The sequence below is a fragment of the Erpetoichthys calabaricus genome, chromosome 8, assembly GCF_900747795.2.
Source record: "Erpetoichthys calabaricus chromosome 8, fErpCal1.3, whole genome shotgun sequence".
NCBI classification, from domain to species: Eukaryota; Metazoa; Chordata; class Cladistia; order Polypteriformes; family Polypteridae; genus Erpetoichthys; species Erpetoichthys calabaricus.
Genome location: NC_041401.2, coordinates 197583902 through 197609958, shown reverse-complemented (window position 1 = coordinate 197609958; position 26057 = coordinate 197583902). Strand labels below are relative to the sequence as shown.

Here is a 26057-nt window from a genome sequence, read left to right as displayed (position 1 = left end):
AAGCAAAATAACAAAAACAAAGAAAATTAGACAAAAAAGTTAAAAATGTTAAGTATATATGAGTAAAAAGATTAAAAAATCATGAAAGTAGTAGAGACAGGAGTGTAAAAAGCTGGCACTGGTTAGTTTTTTTATATAAGGAAAAAGGCAAAAAAAAAAAAAACTGAAGAGAAAAGGGCGTCTAAAATCAGTCATCGAGAAAACTAAAGAATGAATTAAAAATGAAGATGGCGGTGGAGCACTGCTTAGGTCAAGGGTGAGGAGGGTGAAGGTCACTACCATATCAGGTATAGCATGTGTTACTGAAAAGCATGATTTGAAAAGAAGAGATAAGAAAAGAAAAGCTAGAGTGGAGCTGAGCTGGAATGTGGCACACAAGACGATGTGCACGTCAATGGGAAGGGATGACAAAGTTCACTCATTTTCTCACATCACTCGCAAGCTTGCTGGTGGTTAGGCCATGCTGCATGGCAAGCGACTCCGACATGTCCGTCACAGGCTTGTGAATCTTCTTCAGGTCTACTTTGTATTTAACCTGCAGAAAAAGAAATATTGCATTAAATTGTTGTATTTGTTTTTACATGGGATGAGATTTAGTAATAAAGTTTGCAAATGCCAGAATATCTCAATAAAACGAATGCAGATGTGAAAGAAACGTTTTGGTGTGACAGCCATAGATTTAACTAAATAATAATAAATAAAAACCAGGAGAGGTCTCCCCTGGACTTTCTCGTATACTCAGATATGGGGATGGATATTTGAGGAGTAAGCTGCAAGACAATGATTACCATATATTTTTATATTAAGTACAATAAAGAACCATCAACAGCAAATCAAATCAAATTAATAATATATTGAACAATTATTATAAAAGTAAAGTTGAATAAATTGGACTCTGCAGCTGCATGAATAAAAAGGTAATGTATCACTTCCAATTAATGGAACTTGCCCAAAAGTTGACATACATTTAAGTTTTGTACCTGATACTTGTATGCAAAATTTCGTTGACCAAAGTGAAAGTGTCCTGAAGTTTCTGTGTTTACACACACATAGACATAATTCCAAAAATGGTATTTTTGGGCTCAGGGAGGTCTAAAACGTTGAGATTCATCAAAATCTCAAAATGGAATCTTTGGACGATTACAATACTCTCCCTATACTTTATATACGAGAAAGTAAAAAGACTTCATTTAATAAAGAAGGGGAAGAAGTTATAGCAGCGATATCCCAATTACTAGCAGCAAATATATGTGGGCATTCATATCTCACCCAAACCTGAACAAGCGACTGTACTGTAGTTTAGTACATTTAAAACGCAGCCAATTAAATCATTCAGTACAGCATGTGTGCCATCTGCAATCCTCATGTAATGGTTTAGTTTCATGTCGCAAAGAAAATGCTCAGAGGTCCACAACACCAAGACTGCATTTTCCTGTGACAGTGGCAACTATACTTTGATGAACATTTTAGGAAGTTTTAATGTAATACGGATCCTAATATATGACTTAACGGATAAGGAGTGAGGGGTTCTTTACCGTCAACATTTATTGGTTTAAAGGAATTGTTTTGTGTGTTGCAAATGGTTTTCAAAATACATTGATGGAGTTGTTTCATATACAAAAGTGGCTAATAAGAAATTCAACTTACTTCACTTGCAAGAGTGTTTGCGTCCTTCAGCGTCTGGTACACCTTACTCTCCTTTAAGTCAAACTGTGGTCGCTTTCCTTTTATCTCCTTGTCAAACTTTTCCTTGTACTTCACCTGTAGTTAAAATAAACACAGCTTGTCTTGGCTCTCTAGCACCCACAACTTGAAGCAGTATGGTCTGAGCTGGCGACAGGACAAACGAACAAAGAAGAACACAGAGGTCAACCTGATTATAGTTTGTGTCATGAGAAATGATGTAAAACACGTCAGCTACATCTAACATGGACAGAACTTCTTAAAGAAGACACTTGCTTTTGCATTTCCCCTGAAGCAAACTATAACTCAAAAGAAGGAGACTTACTTAAACACCCAGCTCTTTTAGGGCTATGCCTGTTGGAAAGCCATCTTCAGTCACGTCCTCTCTATGACTGAAAACGTTATGGCACTGTACGGTCACTAAAGTCGTTTGCACAGCCTTAATAGAGTGGATGAGAGTGAGAGGGCAGGCAACAAGGTGATGCTTCAAAATAAGGCCGCATGAATAAGATCTTTGTAAAATAAGTTTCATAAATATTTGTATGCTTGTACAAATTGCAATATTTGTAGATTCAGACATCTGTTGAGTAAATCATTCATTTTTAATAATAAATGAACATGTTCACCTGTAGTTATAAAACATTTCAATCTATTTTATTTTGCATTATTTATGATGTGATAGTATAACGTAGGGTGGCATGGTGGGTTCAAGTTCCACACCTGGTGGTCTGCAAGGCCTTCCCAGGTCTTTGTGGTTTTCCTCTCAAAGGTGTGCTGGTGACGTAAATTGAACCACAGGAGTGCGCCAATGTGACGGACCGTCACCCTGTCTTGGGGCCTGCTGCTGTGACCCTAGTATGCACAGGTTATGTTGCGCAGTATGATTCCATAGAATTGGAAGTATGATTTTGCCTTTTAAAGTATCATATGACAGTTAATACAAAGTTCTGTCATAGTAGTGAGACTAGGAAACAATGCCATACAAATCAGCAATACAGTTTTAACTACTATACAGTTTTTATCAGCATTTTCCATGCTAAGATACAGAAGTGATGAGATATCAGCCACTTCTGATTAAAGTCTGCATATTGTATATTCAGTAAGCCTAAAACGTTCAATGTATTTGTTTAATTGACAATCCACCGTTCACAGGCTCTCTCAACCAGCTACAGCACTGCATATCCAGCATTCTTTACTTGGGGAGGTCTGCTGACTTTTTGATCCAGCTGAATATAATCCTGGCATCAGCAGACACAGGGTGGACAAATGTCCTCAACAGGAACCCTCCAGGAGCCACTGAGCACCATCTCAAACAGACGTGAACCACAACTGCATCCACATCACTGGAAAGCAGTCTGAGGAGGGAGACTGGAGGTCCAAGGGGGAGAGAACGTCTGCACACATCTGTATGACATGTCAGCTACACAAAGACAGCAGCAAACAGGCGGAGGCTCTAAGTGCACGGAGGTGACGATGACAGCTAGGCTTGGGTTATTAGTTACCATTTACAAACTCAACAGAATGTGAACCAATCATTTTATAAAGTCTTATTCATGTCATCATTTCACAGAAGTTTCTGGTACTGGGATATTACAAAGAATATACAAATATAAACATGAAAATATAGATCACAAAAGTTGTCTTTGTGGTCGAGTCTAACAGACACACAAGAAGAAAACACACAAGTTATTGAGACTTTGTAGCCCCTTTTAAAATGTCAAGTGCCATAATCTGCATTTTATTTAGTGAGTTCATTACTAAATGTCATTCATTGGTTTACTGTGGTAAGATGTGCCATCTATAGTGGGACAATCTTTAGTGCCATGTTGTCACACATTTTGACGCACTGTCGAATCAATCTTAAGGTGTTATTATCGGAACTTTTACAAATACAATAAAGTCGCCACCACTTGCATAATTTGAGAGACGGGTTGTTCCAAATAACAATAAAGCGAAAAAATTACAGAAAGATAGTTGGTTATACTGCTTACACGTCTCTTCACAATATTTGCACTTAAAAGTACATAAAGAATAAAATATTCCGTAAATGGTCATTTTAACGTCAGTTTTCAAAGAATAATAAAAATTTGAACTTATAGCAATGTGGAACTTTTTGCAAAAAACACTCTTAAGAATGTAGAAAGTAGACAGCAGCCCAGTACAATGCCTCCATACTGTATGAGAATTGTGCCAATCAGAGTTTTGGTGGACATTGGATGCCCTCCATGGTGAGGAGTATTGAGGGAGCGCCAGAGAAGCAAGAGAATGAGAGAAAATGGAGGTCTGGAAGGAAGGTGGAACGAGGCCACCAGAGCAAGACTTTCGACTTGGGCTAGTAGGAAGAAAGGCTGTTTAAGAAATTGCTCTTATTTAACATTCATCGATTTTGTGTTTCCAATCCATTGCTGGATGTGAAAAAATGCCAGGCATGAGAAACAAAAGAAATATGAGAATAAACAGATGGGTTTGTAGTAGGGACTGGACATGACAATTTGGCATCTGCAAATAAATGGTAGGCTAATAATGTCAACAAAGTAACAAGTGAAAAAAAATAAAAATATAAGACAGACAAGCAGAGGGACCCCCAGACACGGGTGCCACCTTACATTACTAGTTAGGGCATTTATTTTCTTAAGATGTCTCATCTGAGGGGTGTCATAAGAAGCAGCTCCATGCCCTTTCAGCTTTTCAGCCTCCACCTACAAAGCGTAGCAACAGCAACATTAGAGCAGTGTTAAGAAGCCAAGTATTAAATGTGGCACACGGCCTACTGGAGAAGAACCATCCTCTACTCATTAGTGCAAGCACAACACTTTTCAAAGACTGGCCTGTTATTTAAGCTCAGGGTTCTTTAAGTAGCTAATCTAGACAAGTATATTAACTCTATACACACGGCACAGACAATACATTCATTATTGGCAGGACACTTCTGACAGAGCAAATACTCTGGAAATATTAATATGTTAACTAAACACACACTGCAGTAAAGCAACATAGACTATAAGTATTGGTTAAAACACCAGTTAGAGGAAATCTTTAGTACACGTTTGCCCTACTTGCTTTTCAGCTTCCTTCCTCAAAACACCTAAAGAGGAGGCCTTGTGGCTCTCACAAGATGTTCAGCACAGACCCATTCTTCCAAATCAAATTTGTTAATTCCAGTAATGAAAACAGAAAAAGCTCCTACACAAAAGAAGTCTACAGCTGCTTAAGACAAAGTTAAATGTCTGGCTTTAAAACTCATTTTACATATTAAAGAAAGCACTTATTGTTGTTCATATGAATTTATAACACAGCTGTGGACCAAAAACTGTAAGTCTAAACATTTTACAGAAGAAAGAAAACCGAGTTCCCTCTTACCTGACTTGTAAGCTTGGACACCTCTTTAGCAAGCTCAATATCAGGGCGGTTAATCAGGCTGCCCCCACGGGTGACTTCTTTACGAGCTTTGGCTCTGTACTCAATCTGTGAAACAAACAGCCAGGTCTTTAAGGCTCTTTATCTTTGTGATTTCTAGTCTGTCCGTGTGCACTCGGGGACTACGCTGCACATTTATAAAACTACTCCTAAAATACGGACTTGTATTCATGATGTTGAAATTTGCACGTAATTTCGACATCTCTGATGTTTTTCACAGATCAATTTTATCAGCAGGTGATGACAAATTCTAATCTGTTCTTTTTACTGAAATTAAAGGGCCAACTGAAAAGATGTGCAGTATGTTTGTAAATCTAATACTGTGACTTTGATTCATTAAGGTTATCGCAGCAGCTCTCTTTTGACAGACAGGACAATTTGAAAGCATTACTCACATCACTGATTAGTTTTGCAGCCTGCGTAGCCTTCCTGATGTCGGGTCGGTCTGCCACTGGGGTGTACTGCAGTTTGGCCTTGGCCTCTTGCTTATAGGCAATCTGAAGAGCAAGCAATACTTGACTTAATAAACACTCATGAGACTCCTGGATTCCTATTAGTATTCTCTCCTCCTTAAAATGTGAATTTTCTAACTAGGATTCACCATACTTCTTCTTATTTAGCTGATGCCTCTCACCAAGGCAACTTACAACATCTGAGATATGACTTGTTACATTTCTTTTGTTTTTCCAGTTGCAGCACAAGCAGTTGAAGTGACTTGCTCCTAGTCATATAGCGGTGTCACAACCTCAGGATTTGAAGGCCAAAGCCTTAACCACCATGTGTGCCACAGCAGTAAAGAGCCACATATGCAAATATTTACAAGCCTCCATTTTAAGGGGAATCCACCCAAGGGATGCACTGATGTTTGGCCAGTTTTACTGAAAACAAAAGCAACTAAATTAAAATATCTTCTTCTTCTGGCTTCTCCTGTTAGGGGTCACCACAGTGGATCATCATTTTCCATATCTTCCTGTCATCATCATCTCGCTCTGTCACACCCATCACCTGCATGTCCTCTCTCACCACATCCATAAACCTTCTCTTAGGCCTTCCTCTTCTCTTCTTGCCTGGCAGCTCTATCCTTAACACCCTTCTCCCAGTATACCCAGCATCTCTCCTCTGCACAGGTCTAAACCAGTGCCATCTCGCCTCTCTGACTTTGTCTCCCAACCGTCCCACCTGAGCTGACCCTCTAATATCCTCATTTCTAATCCTGTCCATTCACGTAATACCCTAATGCAAATCTTAGCATTTTTAACATTGTCACCTCCAGCTCTGTCTCCTAGTCACCGTCTCCAGCCCATATAACACAGCTGGTCTCACTACCGTCCTGTAGACCATCCCTTTCACTCTTGCTGATACCCGTCTGTCACTCCTGACACTCTTCTCCACCCTGCCTGCACTCTCTTCTTCACTTCTCTTCCACAATCCTCATTATTCTGTATTGTTGATCTCAAGTATTTAAACTCATCCACCTTCGCCAACTCTACTCCTTTCATCCTCACCATTCCACTGACCTCAAGAGTACACATATACTCTGCCTTGGTGGTCCTACTGAACTTCGTTCCTATTCTCTCATATCTCCACCTCTCCAGAGTCTCCTTGACCTTCTCCCTACTCACTACAGATCACAATGTCATCAGCAAACATCACAGTCCACGGGGACTCCTGTCTAATCTCATCTGTCAACCTGTCCATCACTATTGACAATAAGAAAAGGCTCAGAGTCGATCCCTGATGTAATCCCACCTCCGTCGCCCCTACTGCAGACCTCACCACGGTCACACTCCCCTCGTACATATCCTGTGCCACTCTTACGTACTTCTCTGCCACTCCAGACTTCCTCATACAATACCACAGCTCCTCTCTCAGTCATCCTGTCCTGTGCTTTCTCCAGGTCCACAAAGACACAATGCAACTCCTTCTAGGCTTCTCTCTACTTCTCCATCAACACCCTCAAAGCAAACATCACATCTGTGGTGCTCTTTCCTGTGATGAAACCATCCTGCTGCTCACTAATCATCACCTCCCTTCTTAACTGAGCTTCCACTACTCTTTCCCATAACTTCATGCTGTGGCTCATCAATTTTATCCCTCTGTAGTTACTACAGCTCTGCACATCCCCCTTATTCTTAAATATCGGCCCACCAGTCCACTTTTTCCAAACTCCTCAGGCCTCCTCTCACATTCCAAGATTCCATTAAACAATCTGGTTAAAAACTCCACTGCCATCTCTCCTAAACACCTCCATGCTTCCACAGGTATATCATCTGGACCAACGGCTTTTCCATTCTTCATCCTCTTCATCGCTGTCCTCACTTCCTCCTTGCTAATCCATTGCACTTCCTGATTCACTCTCTCCACATCATCCAATCTGTTCTCTCTCTCTCGTTCTCTTCATTCATCAGCCTCTCAAAGTCCTCTTTCCATCTTCTCACTTGTTTCCATCTTTATCCTTTATCACCCTAACCTGCTGCTCATCTTTCCCATCTCGGCCCCTCTCTGTAGCCCACCGGTCCTTTTCTCCCTTCTTAGTGTCCAACCTCTCATACAACTCATCATATGCCTTCGCCACCTCTCTCTTCACACTGTGCCTTATCTCCTTGTACTCTTGTCTACTTTCTGCATCTCTCTGACTATCTGAGTACAACTAAATTCAAATATAACATGTAAAAATATGCGGTCTGCATGCCTGCATGGAGTCTAATACACATACTGTAGGACAGGACTGTGTTAAATAATACAATTAAAAATGGATCTTTTGTTATACTTCAAAACTTTTATTTTAGAATATCCTTACCTTCCATAGAAGTTTATCGAAGACCAGGACTGCACTTTTTTTTTTAGGCTTCACACTTTATTAATAAATTTGTCCAAAATATTGAAAGATGAGTCAACAAAGTGGTGATACAAAAGCTAATTTTCCTAGGTATCTTAATGTGAGTTCCCATCATAATCCCAGAATGAATAAGAATTTATGAAAAGTTTTAGGGCCATTCCAGCCCACTGCCCCACTCTGATACTTACATTACTTTGATTCTTTGCCACCTCCATAGCGTGAGTAATGTCAGGAGGTGCCACCATCAAAGAATAGTTGGATTTGCCTTTCTCTTTCTCAAACTTCTGACTGTATTGTTTCTGCGGAGGGAACAGCACATGATTCATAAAACAATTCCACCAGAGAGTGACAGTCAAACTCAAAAGCCTGCAAAGTCCATAGGCGGCGGTTTACCTTTATGTGAGTGTGCTCAACTTGAATTGGGGACAAAAGTTAAAACAATTCTGTTTAAGGGAATAATACTAAGATGAGAGCAGATGTCATGTCAGCCAAATAAGCAAGAGCTATCGGGGATTGTAAATGAAGAGCTCAAATTTAGAGTTAACAAAGAAGATGCACGTTACCTTCAGATGACGCACCATGTCTTATCGAGTTTTGAATGATTCATTTCTGTAAAAAAATGCCTGCTACTGATTCCACTTCTGAAGAAGCCTCAGGTATGTTGTAGTTGATAAATATTACGAAACATAACGTGCAACTCAGAGTTAGGCAGATGCTATGGGCTGATTAGCGCAATATAATTAATACACAGAGCATTCGTCCAAATGTTTTTTCTTGGAAGTGAACTAAAACTGCTCAGTGTCACCCAGAAGGAATCGCTCATGATGAGTTTAAACTTTTTATTGTACATTCACTACAGCCACAGGCAGCAAACCACGCTGACTCTTCTCTAATTCTGAAAGACACCTCCATTTTTTTAATGTCACAGATATTCACTTTAAGAAATAAATGACTGTGGTGGGTTGGCGCCCTGCCCAGGATTGGTTCCTGCCTTGCGCCCTGTGTTGGCTGGGATTGGCTCCAGCAGACCCCCCATGACCCTGTGCTCAGATTCAGCGGGTTGGAAAATGGATGGCTATAAATGAATGATTTGTGCCGTGTATATGTTGCTCCCCCCTTAGCTGTACTGCACCAGATTATCCAATGAATTTATTTTCCTGAAACAAGTACATTATGTGCCCGGTCTTGCTTATTGCTGGATTCAGTTGATCTTGACAGGAGTTATCACAATCAGCACAGCCTTTTAGTTTTCATTAACATTTTATGATGAATGGTGGCGCAGTGGTAGTGCTGCAACCTCACAGAAAGGAGAGCAGGGATGGATCACATACCAGGTCCTCCCAGCCTGGACTTAGCATGTCCTACCCATGTCAGTGTGGGTTTCCTCTCACAGTCCAAAGACATGCAGCTGAGGTGGACTGGCGACACTGAATTGGCCCTGGTGTGTGTAAATGTGTCCCCCTGTGATGGTCTTGTGCCTCCCACATCCCTACCCATGATTTAGAGGGTTTAGAAGTTCAATGGAAATTCTGGAAGACATGATCAGCAAATAAATGGATTTCCTTCTGATGGACAAACAGCCTACTGTACCTTGCTAAGGATATGAGAGACCTCCTTGACATGAACTGTGTCACGGGTTTCTGGCATAGTTGTGAAGGAGCCGTGGGAGAGTTCCCTCTTGCTGGCTTGCTTGTACTTATTCTGCACACAAAGGAAGAGTTCACATTAAAATGTACAAAAAAATATAAAGGCATGATGGGATGTTACATTGGCAAACCAATTTACACCAATTAAATAAACACAAATCAAATATTAAATACTGTAAATAAATACAAGTTTACATGAAAAGTTAAACAAGTACAGAAATAAGTGTGTAATTATTTAATACTGGATTAACCAGGTAAAGGAACGAAAACTACGGAAGGAGGCTCAGGCAAAGCAGACTTCTGTACCTCTGACACGAGGGGGCCAATGGACTTTGCGTGGATGATCTGAGGGGTGTCCGGCACAGCTATGTATGTGCCCTTTGACCGTTCATACTTTTGCTTGTATTTCACCTGAAAGAAGCAGATAAGGAGTCATTTTACTACAAGACACGATGATCCAATTTTCTAATTGTAAAAAGGTCTTCATAAGCCACACATCTTACAGAAACCCAAAAAGGAACCTACAAGCTTCTCTAGAACTGCAATTCATTTGGATATTTTCAAAAATGTTTACACAGTACACAGACAAAAACAGCAGCTCAGCTCCAGACTGTCCTAAACTTTTATTTAATAGCTAATAGAATATCAATTGCACTTAAATGTTCTGGCAGCCATCGAAGGAAGACGAATGAATGGATGCAGTCAGTGGTGACTTCAACTCTAAGGATTTACTGTCGGGAGTATTTGAAATATACCCTTAAAATGCCAGCGATTCAGAATGAAGTGTGAGATTTCACTTTCTACATATTATCATTCAGTACCGCCAAATTTACTAATGCAGAGACACATAACTTTTATCAATTATGTGATTTAGAACTCACAGAAAACGACTTGTTAAACAGACTCTGAAAGAACACATTAGGATTGGTGTTCCACTAACTGAAATCACAGCACCGTTACGTGGTTAACTCTGCTGGTCTTTTCCGCTGGTTAAACAACCTGCTGGGTACAAAGATTCTGATATGGCCTCTTCTAAAACTGACTTAACTAGTGACATGTCTGCCAATGATACAGAACTCACTGCAAAAATGTCCTTCCATTATGAGCAAAAAAGAATGTTTGTGATGGAATGAAAAATGCAATGCAAATGTTAATGCTGAATAGGTCACTGCCAGACAGATGGAAATCAGCTCATCTTAGATGAGTAGCACAGCTAGAAGGCCTTAAGCTCACATCTGATTTTATTCCACCAGTATGGAACTGTGAACTTTAAACTGAGCACTTGAGGTAAAGCAGATTACTTTGTTCTGGACATACAGTACACTACTAGCACTGAGTGTCACACTTAACAGCTTTAAATCAATGCACAGAATTTTCCCATACACTACAAGAAAGATCAACATGTATTTACTCTCTGGTGTTACTTGTGCAAATAATAAAAATGAAATGCCATAAAACGTACTTCACTAGCCATCTCATTATTCTTTAAAGCCAGGACTGTGTTCTTGTCGTCAGTCACAGACAGCTTGCAGCCTTTCAGGGACTCCCTGTCATATTTATATTCAACCTAAAAGAGAGCAGCAGAACGAAAAGCAAGAAAGTTCATGCAAGCCTGCAGACACAAATGAAAATGAACTTAAAGTCTGGGTTTAAAACAGGGCACTGATTTTTAAAAGATGCTTAAAAAAATGTTTGTGCCAAAGTTATTTAAAATCCTTTTCAAGATTATACTTAAATACTAACGGCAGTTTTTACACCTTGAATTTTAATTCATTTCACCTGGGTTTTTAGGTATGTTACTAAGTGGAAAATTATTATAGGGTAGTAATAATAATAATAATAATAATAATACATTTTATTTATATAGTGCCTTTCCCATACATACAGGCTGTAAGACCAATTCAAAAAATCTAAAATGGAAAGACCTTTTCAACAGGGAGAATAATGATAAAAACTGACAGTATGTGATATTTTCTGCTAATTACTGCAAGGGTTAATCAAGGTTGTTGTCAAAATGTTTGTTGCTATTCCTCATCTCCAAGTTACATACATCACTCTGCTGTAAGGACGTCTTGTAAGCATGAACAAAGTCGGGCCTGTCAGCGGTGAACAGCCACTTGGCTTTGGTCGCTTCGTACTTCTTCTTATAGTCGAGCTACAAAAAAAACAACAGACAGACCAAAGCATCACTTCCGGTCTTTGGTGCACACTGTGATGAAAAAGACGATAATATCAGGAAATCCTAGAATGTTTAGTTACAGTGAGAGAAAAACATCCCACAGCAAAATAAAAGTGTCAGAAATGTTTTGTACATATGGCATTTAATATCCAATAACGTTCAAGTGAATGAACCATGGAGTGGGGTGGCTACACAGGCAGAAATCCTTTCAGAAATATAATTAGGATCATTTACAAAAACATATTTTACATTTTATGACATGCATAGTTAACAAATGAAAATTATTAAGAAATAAATGTAAAGAATCACAATCAAATGCATAGTTTTTAAAGTAAATTTCTTATCAGCTTTATTGTGCTGCTAAATATGTACCATTTTCTTATTGTACCTTGCAAAAGAGTTTGGATTATTACAGCATATAAAGTAGAATTTTAACAACTGTTTCTTGTAGTGCACTGTAATAAATCACATGTTGATACAAAATTCATACAAAGGAACAGAATTGCCATTTGCCGGTCACTCACCTTTTAACTAATAAATGTGTACACAGTAAATTTTAAAAGTAGTGCCTGCACACCTGTGCTGTTAAAGAATTATTGAAAGATGATACAAATAATACCTGAAATGAAGATGAACTTACATTGCTAATATGCTTGTATGCGTCTTTGGCAGCCTTGATCTCTACAGCATCTGGAGCAATGTTAATGTGGGCCTTATTCTTTTCATATTCCTCCTTGTACTTCAACTGAAGAAAGAAAGAAAGAAAGAAAGAAAGAAAGAAAGAAAGAAAGAAAGAAAGAAAGAAAGAAAGAAAGAAAGAAAGAAAGAAAGAAAGAAAGAAAGAAAGAAAGAAAGGTCACTCAAAGCCAGCTGGGTTCAGAAGATGAAATGGGCTTGAACATAAAACTAGACGAATGCTGTGCATTTCAGCACTGGGCACCTTTGACTTACATGGTGTTTAATGTTCATAAACATATCCCAGCAATTATGTGACAAGCAAGCTGTGGCTTAAAGTTTTATTATAGTGGATGATTACTGAAAAAGAATCAAAGCACGATTTTGGACTCAAAGTTCACATTTGTACAGTTAGGACTTCTGCTTATGCTATTCATGTGCATGTTTCACTTTTCTCCACAGCCTTTTCATTTACTGTATGTTTGTATGGGTGATGCCACTCGCTGCCACTCACTTGGCTCAGTCGGTCCTTCACTTTCTTCATATGCTGAAGCACCGGGGTGTCGTGCCCAAGTGTGTAGCCTTTCGCTTTGTTCTTGTGATATTCCATCTTGTAAATGATCTGCAATGACATGTTTCAGAAGTTAACAGCTTGTCAAACATAATACATAAACTCAATAAAAGAAGTTGTGTGTTTATTTTATTTTAAAAGTGAGGTACGCTGTCTAGAGTAACACCCTATAAGGTTTTGTACCACATTTTCTTTTCTTTTCTTTTCCTTCATTAAATATAAGGTTTAATGATTCACAACATTAGTTTCATCCTCCAACAGATCAATGAGAGGTTAAATAACTTGTGTAGTTGCGGTCGAGTACACATCCTCAATCTCTCCACCTCTTCTTCACTTCTGTCACTGGTACATTGACAGCACGCCGTTCTTTCCAACAGGACTATATGGCGTACAGGAGTGACGAGAGGAGCTGCTTTGTTCCCTCCCCAGAATTCAAAGGCAAGCTAAAGGCTTCAAAAAAGATATGCAGATACTATTGAGACTTTAATATATTTGAGTGTTACAAATAACTCATTTACTGCAATATACTGGCACCACAGTATTGTGTTAATGTTTCCAAAGTGAAAGATTTAAATCATGGAAATAAATGGTCAAACTAACTGTGATGAACTAATGAACTTCAATAAGCAGCAGAACCCAGCATCTCTGCCTAAGAAGATCAACCAAATGGATGAAAGTAGAAGGTGCGTCAGGTTGGCATTCTGTCAGTTCCCAGTTTGATGCCTGGGTATTGTCAGCGCTGCCATCTGCTTGTGGTCTGATTAACAGAACTACCTGATAATGAAACCTGAGAGCCACATGTGACATCACATTTGACTGAAAGCAGCAGGAGGATGAAGTCACTCACGTCACTGATGTTCTTGCCAACTTTCTGAGTACGTGTGTGCTCTGGCGTGTCCAGCACTGAAGTATATTTGTCCTTTCCCTTCTCATATGCTTGCTTGTACTTCCACTAAACATGTAAATAAAATAAATAAGTACAGATATAGTCAAAAACAAAACAATCTTCTTTCACATAAAGACATTTTAAAATATTGGGAATGGTGGAATATACAAAATGATTCCCAATAACTACAGTTTAATTACATTTATGTTTAAAAAGACTTTGATTCAAAGCAGAAAATATTATTTGAACTCAAAACAGTGCTTATATGAAAATAAATAAAAGATTTTAGAAATAAATATGCTCAGAATGAAGTCAGATGTTGCTGTCCGCTAAACAGCAAGACCCAAGGGGTTCAAATAAGCGAAAGCACTGACACTGGAGGGCACCCTCGATGGTCAGAGAGGGGTGACCAGAGTAATGTCCACTAGGGGCTGTTAGCATCAGTTTATAATTCTGGAGCTTGGGATACGGATATATGGTGGGCAAAGGGTGCTTTAAGAGGGGCTTAAAGTGACCCATAGATTTGGTATAAATGGGGCCTTATTTACTTAAAAGAACAAATTTGAACCCATAAGACGTAGAGAATCCTATCTGGTGGGAGGTAGGGAGCTATAAAATAGTGAAAGGAAATAAATACTCTGAAGCTGGCACAGAAGAGGAGACTCCATGCCATTTTAAAATGCTTTGAATCCAAGTTTCTCAAGGATAAAAGAAGAGGTGCAAATTTCAGCATTCTCTATAGCTACTTGTGACAAAGAAGGTCAAGAGACGCACACTGAATGCATTACAAAGTGTGACGTTCATGCATATAGAGTAACACACAGGCATGCAATGAGGACACAAGGCAGGCAGGACAAAGTCACTTATGCATTTACCTTGTACTGTGAATGGCTCTCACATATAAATATAAATCATTGATGGCAGAATGTTTAAAAGAAGAAGGCATTTCGGATTTTAATGACTGAAGGGGTTGCTGTTTGAATTGATGTACAAAACATGTACATACTTAATGGGATTGTGAACAGAAAAAGAAAATCAGTGACATGAACGGAGACTATGGTTTACTCTGTAAATATTAATGGGGGGCTCAACTTTAATAATACTGAGTCCTGTAAGGTATGCATAAAAATCTCCTATGAGACCAACGTGTGACCAAAACACTGACAACCATACTGGCCTGCAATGCTACTGGGTCAGGAGAGCTAAATTCAGAGGGAGCTTCTAGAGGGTTAACTAAGCAGCATGGACGTAAGGAATGACATGGGAGGCGAGGGTGTTGTTGAGATGCAGGAAGGGGAATAGGCAGCACTACAGGGAAGCATTCGCCAAGGGTTTGTCTGTTACCTGGCTCCACTGGTTTGTGTTGTAAAGAGCAATCAGGATATCCGGCCTCAGAATTTCATTGCAACCTTGCTGCAATAGACGCTTGGCCACAGACTTATACTTTTTCTGTCAATGAAGATATGTAGCATGCAAAGAATGAAGAAACACAGAAAAGACAAGACAGCAATGGCAAATATCGAGCAACTGACAGACATCCCCACCAGTCACCCATTGTCTACTCCAGTGAACTCTCTGGCTTTTCAAAATCCTGGATGGTGCCTGTTGTCAAATCTCTCTCTTACAATAAAGCTCAGGGGCTTAAATATCACCAATGAGTTTAAATAATAAAGAATGGGATGCATCAAATCATTTTTGTAAAATGTAATGGTGTTTTCTCAATATGTTACAGACATTTCCAGGATAAGTGAAATTCTGCCACTGGTAAGGAAGAAAATGAAAGTTGCAGAGGAGTAAACAGAGTGAAGTGGGTATGCGCACACAAAATGTCTGGGAGGCACTTTGGGTGGCAGAAAAGACTCAAGATATTTGGTAGATGAAATGGAAGTATGGGGCCATAGCTGGTAACTATGACATCCTTGGTTGTTGAAGATCTCATGCACGGCTACAACGCCAAAGTTACGGGCCACTTGACAATCCAAGCTGCCTTTTTATTTTACCTGACTCAGCAGCTCGTTAGCATGTTTGGCCAGGATGTTTCTAGGATCATCAACAACACTGGTGTACTTATCCTTGGTCTTCTCATATTGAGCTTTGTACAGCTTCTGCTCAGAATGTCACAACATTATTTGGACAAGGAACTAACAAACACTAGGCACAAAATATTTACATTTTTTACTTAGCTCTCTGTAGCTTTTATAAGTTAAACATTATTATCACAACACTGAAGTGGCAAATAATATTGTACTGGGAAGTCTACATAGAGACAATCCTCTTTGGTTTGACAATAAAAAAACACAACATTTAACAACCCATTCTGCAGGAAGTTTGATTTAGATTTGTCAGGTGCTCAATCTGTAAAAAACAGATAAAAGTAATTAAACAAATACAACAGGAAGAAAAAAGAAATCGCTGTAACATTACTACAAACACTTCAGTTGAAGCTGCTGCTGCTGCACACTGTCCTTCATAGGAAAGAATAAAGATGGATGGATGGATAGATAGTGAAAGGCACTAGATAGATAGATAGATAGATAGATAGATAGATAGATAGATAGATAGATAGATAGATAGATAGATAGATAGATAGATAGAGTGAAAAGCACTATATAATAGATAGATGAGTGAAAGGCACTATATTATAGATAGATAGATAGATAGATAGATAGATAGATAGATAGATAGATAGATAGATAGATAGATAGATAGATAGATAGAGTGAAAAGCACTATATAATAGATAGATGAGTGAAAGGCACTATATTATAGATAGATAGATAGATAGATAGATAGATAGATAGATAGATAGATAGATAGATAGATAGATAGATAGATAGATAGATAGATAGATAGATAGATAGGAAAAAATCAGACAGATTTAGTTTCGTAACAATAAAATTGAATCCTTTTCAGAGGTTGATATTTTTAAATCAAGACAATGTGCAGTCTTTATTAGGACTGGCTCAGTAAAAGAGAAGGTATAAAATCAAGTCTGATTGTACGGTTTAACATAAATATTCTACTATACAAATGAAGCTATTATGAAGTACAAACAAAAGTTGACGTTTTTAAACAGAACGTGTTTGATAATGAGTGGGTCATTACTTTTAGCACTTCTCTTTACCATTCTAAGTTAGAGTCCCAGACCAAATGTCTATCACTCACCTCATTAACCAGCTTTGCTGCCTCTTTGGCTGTGTGGAAGAACGGAGTGTCCACTGTGTATTTGAACTTGTCTCTGTTCTTCTCAAAGGAGACTCGGTACTTGTACTACAAACAAAAACAGAGAAATGAATATGTGGATTTTTTATTCAAAAAGTGAATTTTCTAATTTCCTGGGCAAAGACATTCTTGAAGTGACATTATTTTTTCAGAATTGAATTTTCACAAAACAATGACATGATGATCATCAAGTATGTGTTTTAAATTGAGACTTGTGTACTTAAGAATGTAATGATATGATAACATGGAAAGATAACAATATGTACTTCATTTTTGTTAATCCCCTCGATGCACAAACAACACATTTTTTTCATACACCATACAACTCTGTAATGGCCAGTCTGAGCCAAGCTGGACCAGTAGCATCACTTCAGAAGAAGCCCACCAAATCAACCAACTGAGAAAGAAGGCAGGCTCAGTTATGGGATGCCCTCTGGAGCCCACTGAAAGTAGTAGTGGAGTAGAGAATAAAGACAAAGCTGATGGACATTATGAACAATTCTTCACATCCTCTCTCTAACATCCTAACACTGAGAACTTTCAGCCAACAAAATATCTATCTATCTATCTATCTATTTAGCAGAAATGTATAAAGAAACACGACTGGGCCTTTTTTATACCAGTGGTGATTCGACTTTATAATGCCTTACTGTGACTGCTGCTTTTACCTTTAAAAAAGGCATAAGCTTTCCTTTCCTTTTTTAGTTATTCGAGTGTGCATTTGAGAGGGCGGTTGTCTGGTTGCTGTTTGTAACAATATAGTTAAACTGATTTATTCATTCGGCTTCTGTAGAAAACCCAAATCCCCCCTTGGTGCCATCCATCCATCCGTCTCTCTCTCTTTACATTTGGCTTGACTTCTGTTCTCGTCACAGTCATGTAATGTGCCAGTACTCATCTGGCAAAAATATGTTGAAATGACTATGAATGTTTGGAAGTATCATCTTATATCACATTATGCCTCGTCTGCGTCATGCACTTTCAAGAATGTAATTAGCAAAATGAAAAGAATTCTTTTTTAAATATTTGGAATAATCTAATCACTCCTTGGTGAGTAATATTCTTGGTGCTTACAGAGAGGAGTGAATGAACCAGCCGGTCTGTTTCTATCTGTTACAGAGAAATCCCCAGCCCACACGATGAAAGTGAGGTCCCTCTGCTAACTCCTGTCCAGCATGGCCTGTACGTTACACTTTTTGATTGGGTTACATAATTCTTCAACTGGAGATGCCAACAGGTGATGTAACATTTCCAAAGATCAACCAGGCCAATTCCAGAATTATAACTGGAACACAAGGCGCAGTGTGACACAAAAACTAAACCCAAAACCCAAGAACCATCTGGCAATTTCCGTGAAAATTCCCTTTTAAGACCACCACTACCCAGGTTGCCAAAAAAGCTGCCTGTTTAACGATCCAACAGATGACATGATTGGAAAACGTTTGTATTATTTGAAGTTGCCATGATATGAGATCCCAGGATATCACTGGGACCTTCTTAAAAAGTGAAAGTGTTACAAACTAATTTGTGAAAGTGACAATGCAAAAGCCTTGAATGATAAGGGTCAAGAGTGGCGTACCCTTGGGCCACAGATGGGTCCCTTAGATTGATCACTGCATGTTAATACCTTTGCGTTACCTACCATGCTGTAAAGATTCTTATTCTGTCCCGCCAGAACCAGGTCAGGAGTGTCCCAGACATAGCAGCCGATACCCTTCAGCCAGGACAGATCATCCTTGTATTTCACCTAACAGAAAAGACCAACTCAGTCAGTCTACTCGTACTTCTTTCAACATATTTAATCCCCGACATGCTCCTTGTTAATTTCTGTTCATTTGCAATTTGCACAAAACTTTAAATTAAATGAACAGAACCCCACATAAATACACATTTTTCTTAATTAGGTTTGAGGCCTGCTGAAGTCTAACTGGTGTCAGACATAATGCCATTTCATGGTCATAATCATGAATATTCATGCTCAACAGCAAAACTTAACAAGGTTAATTCATTTTAAAATCTTTACTTTGCACCAAGCACTTAAAGCCAAATGAACAGGTGGAGAGCGTGTGCTGACCACTTGCCGGCCAAGAAATGGACCACAGTGCAAGTGTGTTCAATGCACAGCGCTGCCTGAATCACCCGTGTGTTACACATTAATGAAATGGATGGACAAAGAGAATAAAATGATAGAGCAAGTTGGTAATATTTTCATTTGAAAAACATTCTTTGTCTAACCTACAGAAAACATTAACAGCGATTTAAAAATCAACAATTGTAGTTTTACGCTTCCCGACAATAACTAATATTTACACATTTTGGATTTCTTACACCTAAACAGTGTAAACTGAGAAATATTAAAATGTAAAGCTATTGCTTGTCTTCCAAAATCCATCTTTTTAGGCCATACAGTAATTGAAATGCTTCCAGTCCCACAGTGGCATGACTTGAAATGTCTGTGCATGAAGTTAAGTTACTTACGTCACTGACAGCATCGCTGACCATGCGATGATGGAAATGCTCTGGGCGATCAGGAATGGACCTCCACAAGCCCAGCTGGCTGACGTACTTCTCTTTGTATTTCACCTTTAGAAAGACAAGAGACGATTAGAATGACGGGTCAAATTCAATTGTTGTAAACCTCCTCTGATATGTTCTTTAGTCTTTACTTATGTTAAATAACCTCAAGTATCAGGGGTCACTTCCTGAAAGCCATGCTAAGACATATTAACAAAAGTACATTTTTAAGTTTTCAGCCATGGGAAAATCAAAATCAATTAATTTGACAAAAGAATGATTTGGAATCAGAACAACTCTTTTCAAGCCAAAGATACTCACACTGCTGATATCATCTGTAACCTTGCGATGGTAAGTAATGTCCAGGGCGTCCTTCACCGTGCGGTAGTGGCCCTTTGCCTGCTCAAATGCTTCCTTGTAGCGTAACTGATGGCCAGAACAAAGCATTGTAATTCAGGTGCATCACATCCAAGTGGTCAAAGAACAGCTGAAATACGTGTAAACGGTGGACTTACATCGCTAGCATTGAAGTAAACTTTCTTTGCAATGATCAGGCCAGGTGTGTCGGCTATAGGTGTATATTTGCTCTTCATCTTTTCATACTGCTCCTTGTATTTTTTCTAGCAAAGGAATAGAAACGAAACATTAGGAAGTGCACAGCATCAAGGCTATCTTTCTAAATCTGAATGCACGTTAAGCAATGGAATTTCACTTCATCTTTAGTGAATTAATATTACGTATGTTAAGTTTCACATAAATTCACAGTTGGCAAACCAGACCTACATACAGTACTCGGTACATAAATAAGAGTACCTCGCTGGTGATCACTTTCATTTCCCTGGCATGCTTCAGAGTTGGTGTCTGAAACTCTGGAGTGTAGTGGGGCCTCTCCTTCGTAGCCATTTCAGTGTACAGGTACTGGAGATGAGAAGATGAATATCACATTTATCACATTTATCTAGGCAGCCAACGCTGAAAACTTGTTCACAACTCCAATCAATGAAAGTGATAATAATAAATATAGATCTATATATATCATCAATGTTTAAAAGACAGTGTCTTAGTCTATTTAGCAAACAAAGCAGCTGAACAACTTACTTGGCTCTGGATCTGCTGGCCATGTTTGGCTCTCAGAATGTCAATGCTGTCAGCAACTGGAGTGTATTTAGTCTTCGCTTCATTGCCAACAGCTCTGTAAACCAACTGATAAAATGACATGCTAACATATTATAATCAGTCTTGAGTTGATGATATTTCTGTATTTAGAGAATTTACAATGATAATAATAATAATAATACATTTTATTTATATAGTGCCTTTCCCATGCTCAAGGCACTTACAGAATATAATAAAGAACGGCAGAATATACAGTATATAGCATTGTACAAACCAGATAAATAAATAAAGAAGATTAAGACAGTAAATTCTGATGGTTCCTAAACATACGTAGGTCTATTTACAGCAAATATAAAGAGTAACACTGAAGGAAAGGGAGCCGTTCTGCAAAGCCCCTGTGAATAAAAACATATCAGAAAGAACAAGTGAACTGCCTTTTAAGACCTGGCGTCCTGACGTCCACTTGTGCTCTTTAGTACCTCTAGTCTCTAGGCTATGACCTGGGGACTACTGGGAGAGCTACTTCTAATCTTCGGAGCTTCATGCACCTCTTCAAGATCAGCCTCTTCACACACACAACATCCTGGAACTGCTCTGCTTTTTCTGAGGATATCTGCCCGCAGTTCATGGTGGTTCATTGCCACCTTGTCAGCTGCAGTGCTGCACTCTGGGTACTCTTCCAATGACTGCCGTTCTCCTTTTCTAGATTTGCACTGTCTTTCCAAGCACTCTTACATACTGCATACATGCTGAGTTTTGTGAGCATTCCTGGTTAAAGACAACTTCTAACAGTTCAAAATGTAACCTTAGAAAGCTTTTCATTAATAGTAAGTAAAGTGAACACATACGTTACTTAAATGGGATTTGAGCTCTGATATGGTCCTGTACTCAGGAGTATCCAAGACAACAGAGACCTTTTCGTGCATCTTCTTAGCGGCTGTGGTATATCCAGACTGGAGGGATAGGAGAATAAATGAAAGTTGTTAGTTGCCACAGCAAGTCTTTGTCTGTTCTTGTTTCATTCTACACACTCTGCCATTTTATAGTGTCACTCACTGTCTGTGTCGTCAACGTGCTTTATACATGCAGGCACATGATTCATTAATGATCACTGCTTCTGTTTTAGTTATGATAGAAATGTCATGTTTGACTACACTTCTATTAATTTACTAATAATATTTTTCACAAAAATAGAGAAAGTTTGTATCAAACTGTATCCTTTCCAGTCAATCCATTTTTAATAACCGTCATAATCCAAAAGAGAGTTTTGGCAACCTGGAAACTTGGCAGGCATGTTCATCACCTGCAGGGGACGCTCACCCACAATGGTACAATTTAGAGTTACCGACTAACGTCCTATTTATGTCTTTAGCATGTGGGAGGACACGTAAACAGCCATAGAAAAACCCATGCAAAGACAGAGAGAAGTGACAGTGACAGGGCTAGGAGGTGAGCCGAAGTCTCTGGGATCGCACAGCACCATGTTGACCTTTTGTAGCTTCTTGAAACATGTTTAACTTCTGTTAGCAAACCTAACCTACCCAGAGTTTGGCAGTTGCCCTGGCACGGACCATATCTGGTGTATCATACAAGAAACATCCCATGCCCTTCAGCCACTGGAGATCCTCCTTATATTTTATCTAAAGAAGCATAAAGAAAGAACAGAGAATTAGGTAATAAAACACATCTGTGTGCATTTCAAATGAAGAATCTGAATTGTCTCAACAACAAAACAATACAAAGCCCCGTACTACTCAAACTCAAATTATAGGAAATGTAAAAAACTTGCAATGCATTTAAAAACCAGACAAACAGTTTGTAGAGTTTAGCATTTGAGACAAAATTTTTTCTGTGAAATGAAACTTTTCTAAATGTTTTTGAAAATCTTTTCATAATCAGTAAATGGTTTTATCACATTTAAATTTCATTCAAACATATCATCATCACTATTTCAAATATTGTTGTGCTTACATCACTGGTGATATCATTAACATAACGGCAATGCATCAAACCAGGAGTCATTGGCATAGAAATCAGATGTCCCTTCATGTTGTTGTAATGGGCCTTGTAGCATAGCTGAAAAAGGAAAGAAAGTTCCGGTAACACTTCTTAACTCTTGTTTTTAAATGTAAATGTTCAAATCTGCATATTTAACATCTGTGTGCTTCTTTACTAATTCAAAAGTACTCTCTAAAAATAGAAAACACATGCATGTCAAAAATCAAATAGCTAAGTGTGACTGAGGTGCAAATGTCTGCGGTTTAAATGTTCAGTGTACGTACATCACTGATGGCCTCTTGGGTGGCTTTGACCTGTTTGATTTCAGGGGTGTCGTAGGTTGTGTGGATCTTATCTTTCTGGCTATGGTACAGATGGCGGTACTGCCGCTGTGAACGGAAAAAAAAGCAAACGTTAGTCCATTTTTAACCATTTCATTTATCCAAAACTTGCACTGAGAGATGGTCAAAAGTTAAAGTCTAATGATCAGCATGGTAGAAATGGAGGTGCATTTTACCTCATTGATGATTTTGTTGATCTTCTTTATGTTGACAAAACCCACACTGTCCGCCAGAAGAGTGTACCCCTTTGCCTTCATGTGTTCATAGGCCTCTTTGTACTTAAGCTGTGAATAAAATTAAGAAAGCAGCGATCATTTCCTTGGCTCTATGTGAATAAAAAACAACACACACACAGTATTACTGAGATGTCATTCTATACCTGTGAAACTTTGATCTCATGCGTTATTTTGTATTAAAGAATTTCATCATTAGACGACATTTGTTTTTATTACTTGTGTAGAAACACGAATGCTGAATTGCAGTCCTAAAAAAATTAGAATAAGCACAATAAAAGAGCGTCTACCACTTACGTCACTACGGATAGTGCTGTTGTTCTTTGCATGCTTGTTAAGTGGCGTATCATAAGGCAGAGTGTATCCAGTAGGCATAAAAGTGTGGCTCGCTTCTTTGTAAAGGTTCTAGTGAAATAAAACAAAAAACAACACACATTAAAATGCAAAAAAAGGTAAACACAACAGAAAAATGAACTGCATTACAACAAAAAAATATTATTATATAGATGCTGGTATGGAGTGACTTAATTCCAAATAACCAAAGCTTTGCTTGTTGAACAAACGGCTGATCTCAAAGAATTTACAAGACAGATAAATGACTTGCGAAAAAGTCATTTTAAACACATTGTCAAAAGGACATGAAGATTACCCCAGAAATCTAAATCCTAGACTTAACTAGCATTGGGTCCTGATGTGAAGCTCAAGACCAATTCGATTACTTCTCATTTGGTATGACAATGTGCTTTATAAATAAGTGGTGTCATGATTCACGTATTTCTCTTGTGTCGTTATGAACGGTTTGCATTCACAGAGTATTAAACAAAGCTTTTTTATAACCTTTTTCAGTAGCCTGTACATTGGAGACCTGCTGTTTATTATTAGGACATGTTTAAATGAATCCCAAAGTAATGTAACAATCCAGCAACACTAAGTGACAAACATATTGTTATAAAGAGAGCACAGAAGCACTTCGTTACGGTCACCTACGGAGTCTGGCATCACACACTGAACTTTGTGGTCCAGCACCTCAGCTGCTTGTCCAGATGGCTTACCATACAACGGTTGGGTGGTTAACGTATCTTACACTACGCAGGCTACACTTACATAGATCTGTTTAACATGTCACAAAGCTGGTAAGGTGTCTGCTGAGGAGAGTTACTAACAAAGACAGTCTGGAGCATCACAATTCAATCTGAGTATAGCAGAGGTCACATACGTCACTCTGAATCTTGTTAGCTTCTCGGGCTCTCTCCAGGTCTATGGTGGTGGCTGGTGAAGTCATCGTGCCTTTGACATTCTTCACATAGTCATTGCGGTATACAATCTGAAGAGGAAGAAAAAAACGATAACAGCCCATGGAATTAGCACCTTTAACATATGGTTTTAATGTACCCCCTCCTTTATGGATTTCACTTGCATAAAACATAGAAACAAACAAAAGGTGAACAGCAAGATAGTTTGTCTGCAATTTCATGACGCATGTGCTTTGGTAGTGCAAACCACAGCTTTGTCATTTTGCTGAGCTCTTTTTCTGTAAATCCAGATGGGATGACAAACAACTTCTTTAACAATTTATAATTCTTTACCTTCATCAGACTATCTCTTTAGCAAAAATGTTGTATGGAAATGCTCTCCTGTGCCTTATTTACAAGCTCGCTGCAGGGGCTGATGAGACGATGCTCAGAGGTCCTCCTCCAGAGATGACAGCACAGTGCACAAGCATCGTCCTGAATCTAGCAATACAACTGGATTATGTGTCTTTACACAAACATTCGACACATATTTGTACAATCTCAATATTTTTAACCCCTCTGTTTCTCCAAAACATGAGTACTATGATTGACATTTAACTATGAAGCTGAGCTTTCAGGAGTTAAAAGGTTTATCACCAATCCAGTTTTAATAACCTATATTTTTTATAGCTAAATTCTTACACTACGTTTTCCAATTTTTGTTCACCAAACTAAAAAACAACAAAATGCGACTTTTAACAACTCAGAATACTTTTTAGTAGCATACAATCTACAGGCTTCCTGCTTCTTTAAGGAAATGTGTGTGCCAGTGTTTAGCCATCATGTCATTTCCTTTGACTCTGAAACATCGGCTTCGTCAAGTTGTCTCGGTCGGCACAGTCCATTTAGGAGTAACGATAAACCTCCATGAACGTCATTTTCACAAAGCAAACCCATCCTGTAGCAATAAGCATGTAAGCGTCAAACACACAGACAGCAGATGGAGCGGGTCAGATAAGAACCTGAGCAACAGGACGAGTTACAGAGACTGGCTCACCACGTTTGGATTCTGTTTAGATTTGTTTTAATTTATACTTAATTCTTATGCGCTTCTGTTTCAAGTACTTATGACACTTAACGGTTATTTTCATATTAAGTAGCTCTCTGCCTGCTGCATATTCCAAGTGTTACCTTTTTCCCTGAAGTACTTAAACCTCGTGCTCCTGACCTCTCTCTCTCTAACTATTGGGTCATTCATTTTTTGCGCCTGCTTAATTAAATGATTGGGTTGACGTGCATCAGAGTGTATCTGAGAAATACTGACTGTAAAATGCAGAAGCCAACCCTGGAGTGGACATCAGTCCATTCGAAGGCATGTTCGCACATGGCAGACACGCTCCATCTACCCATCCATCCATATCCATACCTGAACCTGACACTCTCATGTACGTTGTAAACACACACTCACTTACTCACTCACTCATATGTGGACAGTTTAGATCAAAC

The 26057-nt window shown here is 38.7% G+C and overlaps 1 protein-coding gene across 1 annotated transcript in view; it reads right to left on the bottom strand.

Annotated features, from left to right (window-relative positions):
- The window catches only part of neb (nebulin), a 164031-nt gene that overhangs the window by 26866 nt on the left and 111108 nt on the right, over window positions 1–26057 (bottom strand). The window contains 27 exon segments of the mRNA XM_051930946.1: window positions 431–535; window positions 1648–1761; window positions 5044–5148; window positions 5496–5597; window positions 8128–8238; window positions 9530–9640; window positions 9892–9996; window positions 11048–11152; window positions 11636–11740; window positions 12405–12509; window positions 12954–13061; window positions 13858–13962; window positions 15897–16001; window positions 17061–17165; window positions 18760–18864; window positions 19596–19700; window positions 19953–20057; window positions 20147–20251; window positions 20445–20549; window positions 20730–20834; window positions 21596–21700; window positions 22289–22387; window positions 22719–22823; window positions 23030–23134; window positions 23263–23370; window positions 23617–23724; window positions 24536–24643. Coding sequence (XP_051786906.1) covers window positions 431–535; window positions 1648–1761; window positions 5044–5148; window positions 5496–5597; window positions 8128–8238; window positions 9530–9640; window positions 9892–9996; window positions 11048–11152; window positions 11636–11740; window positions 12405–12509; window positions 12954–13061; window positions 13858–13962; window positions 15897–16001; window positions 17061–17165; window positions 18760–18864; window positions 19596–19700; window positions 19953–20057; window positions 20147–20251; window positions 20445–20549; window positions 20730–20834; window positions 21596–21700; window positions 22289–22387; window positions 22719–22823; window positions 23030–23134; window positions 23263–23370; window positions 23617–23724; window positions 24536–24643 — 2859 coding nt within the window.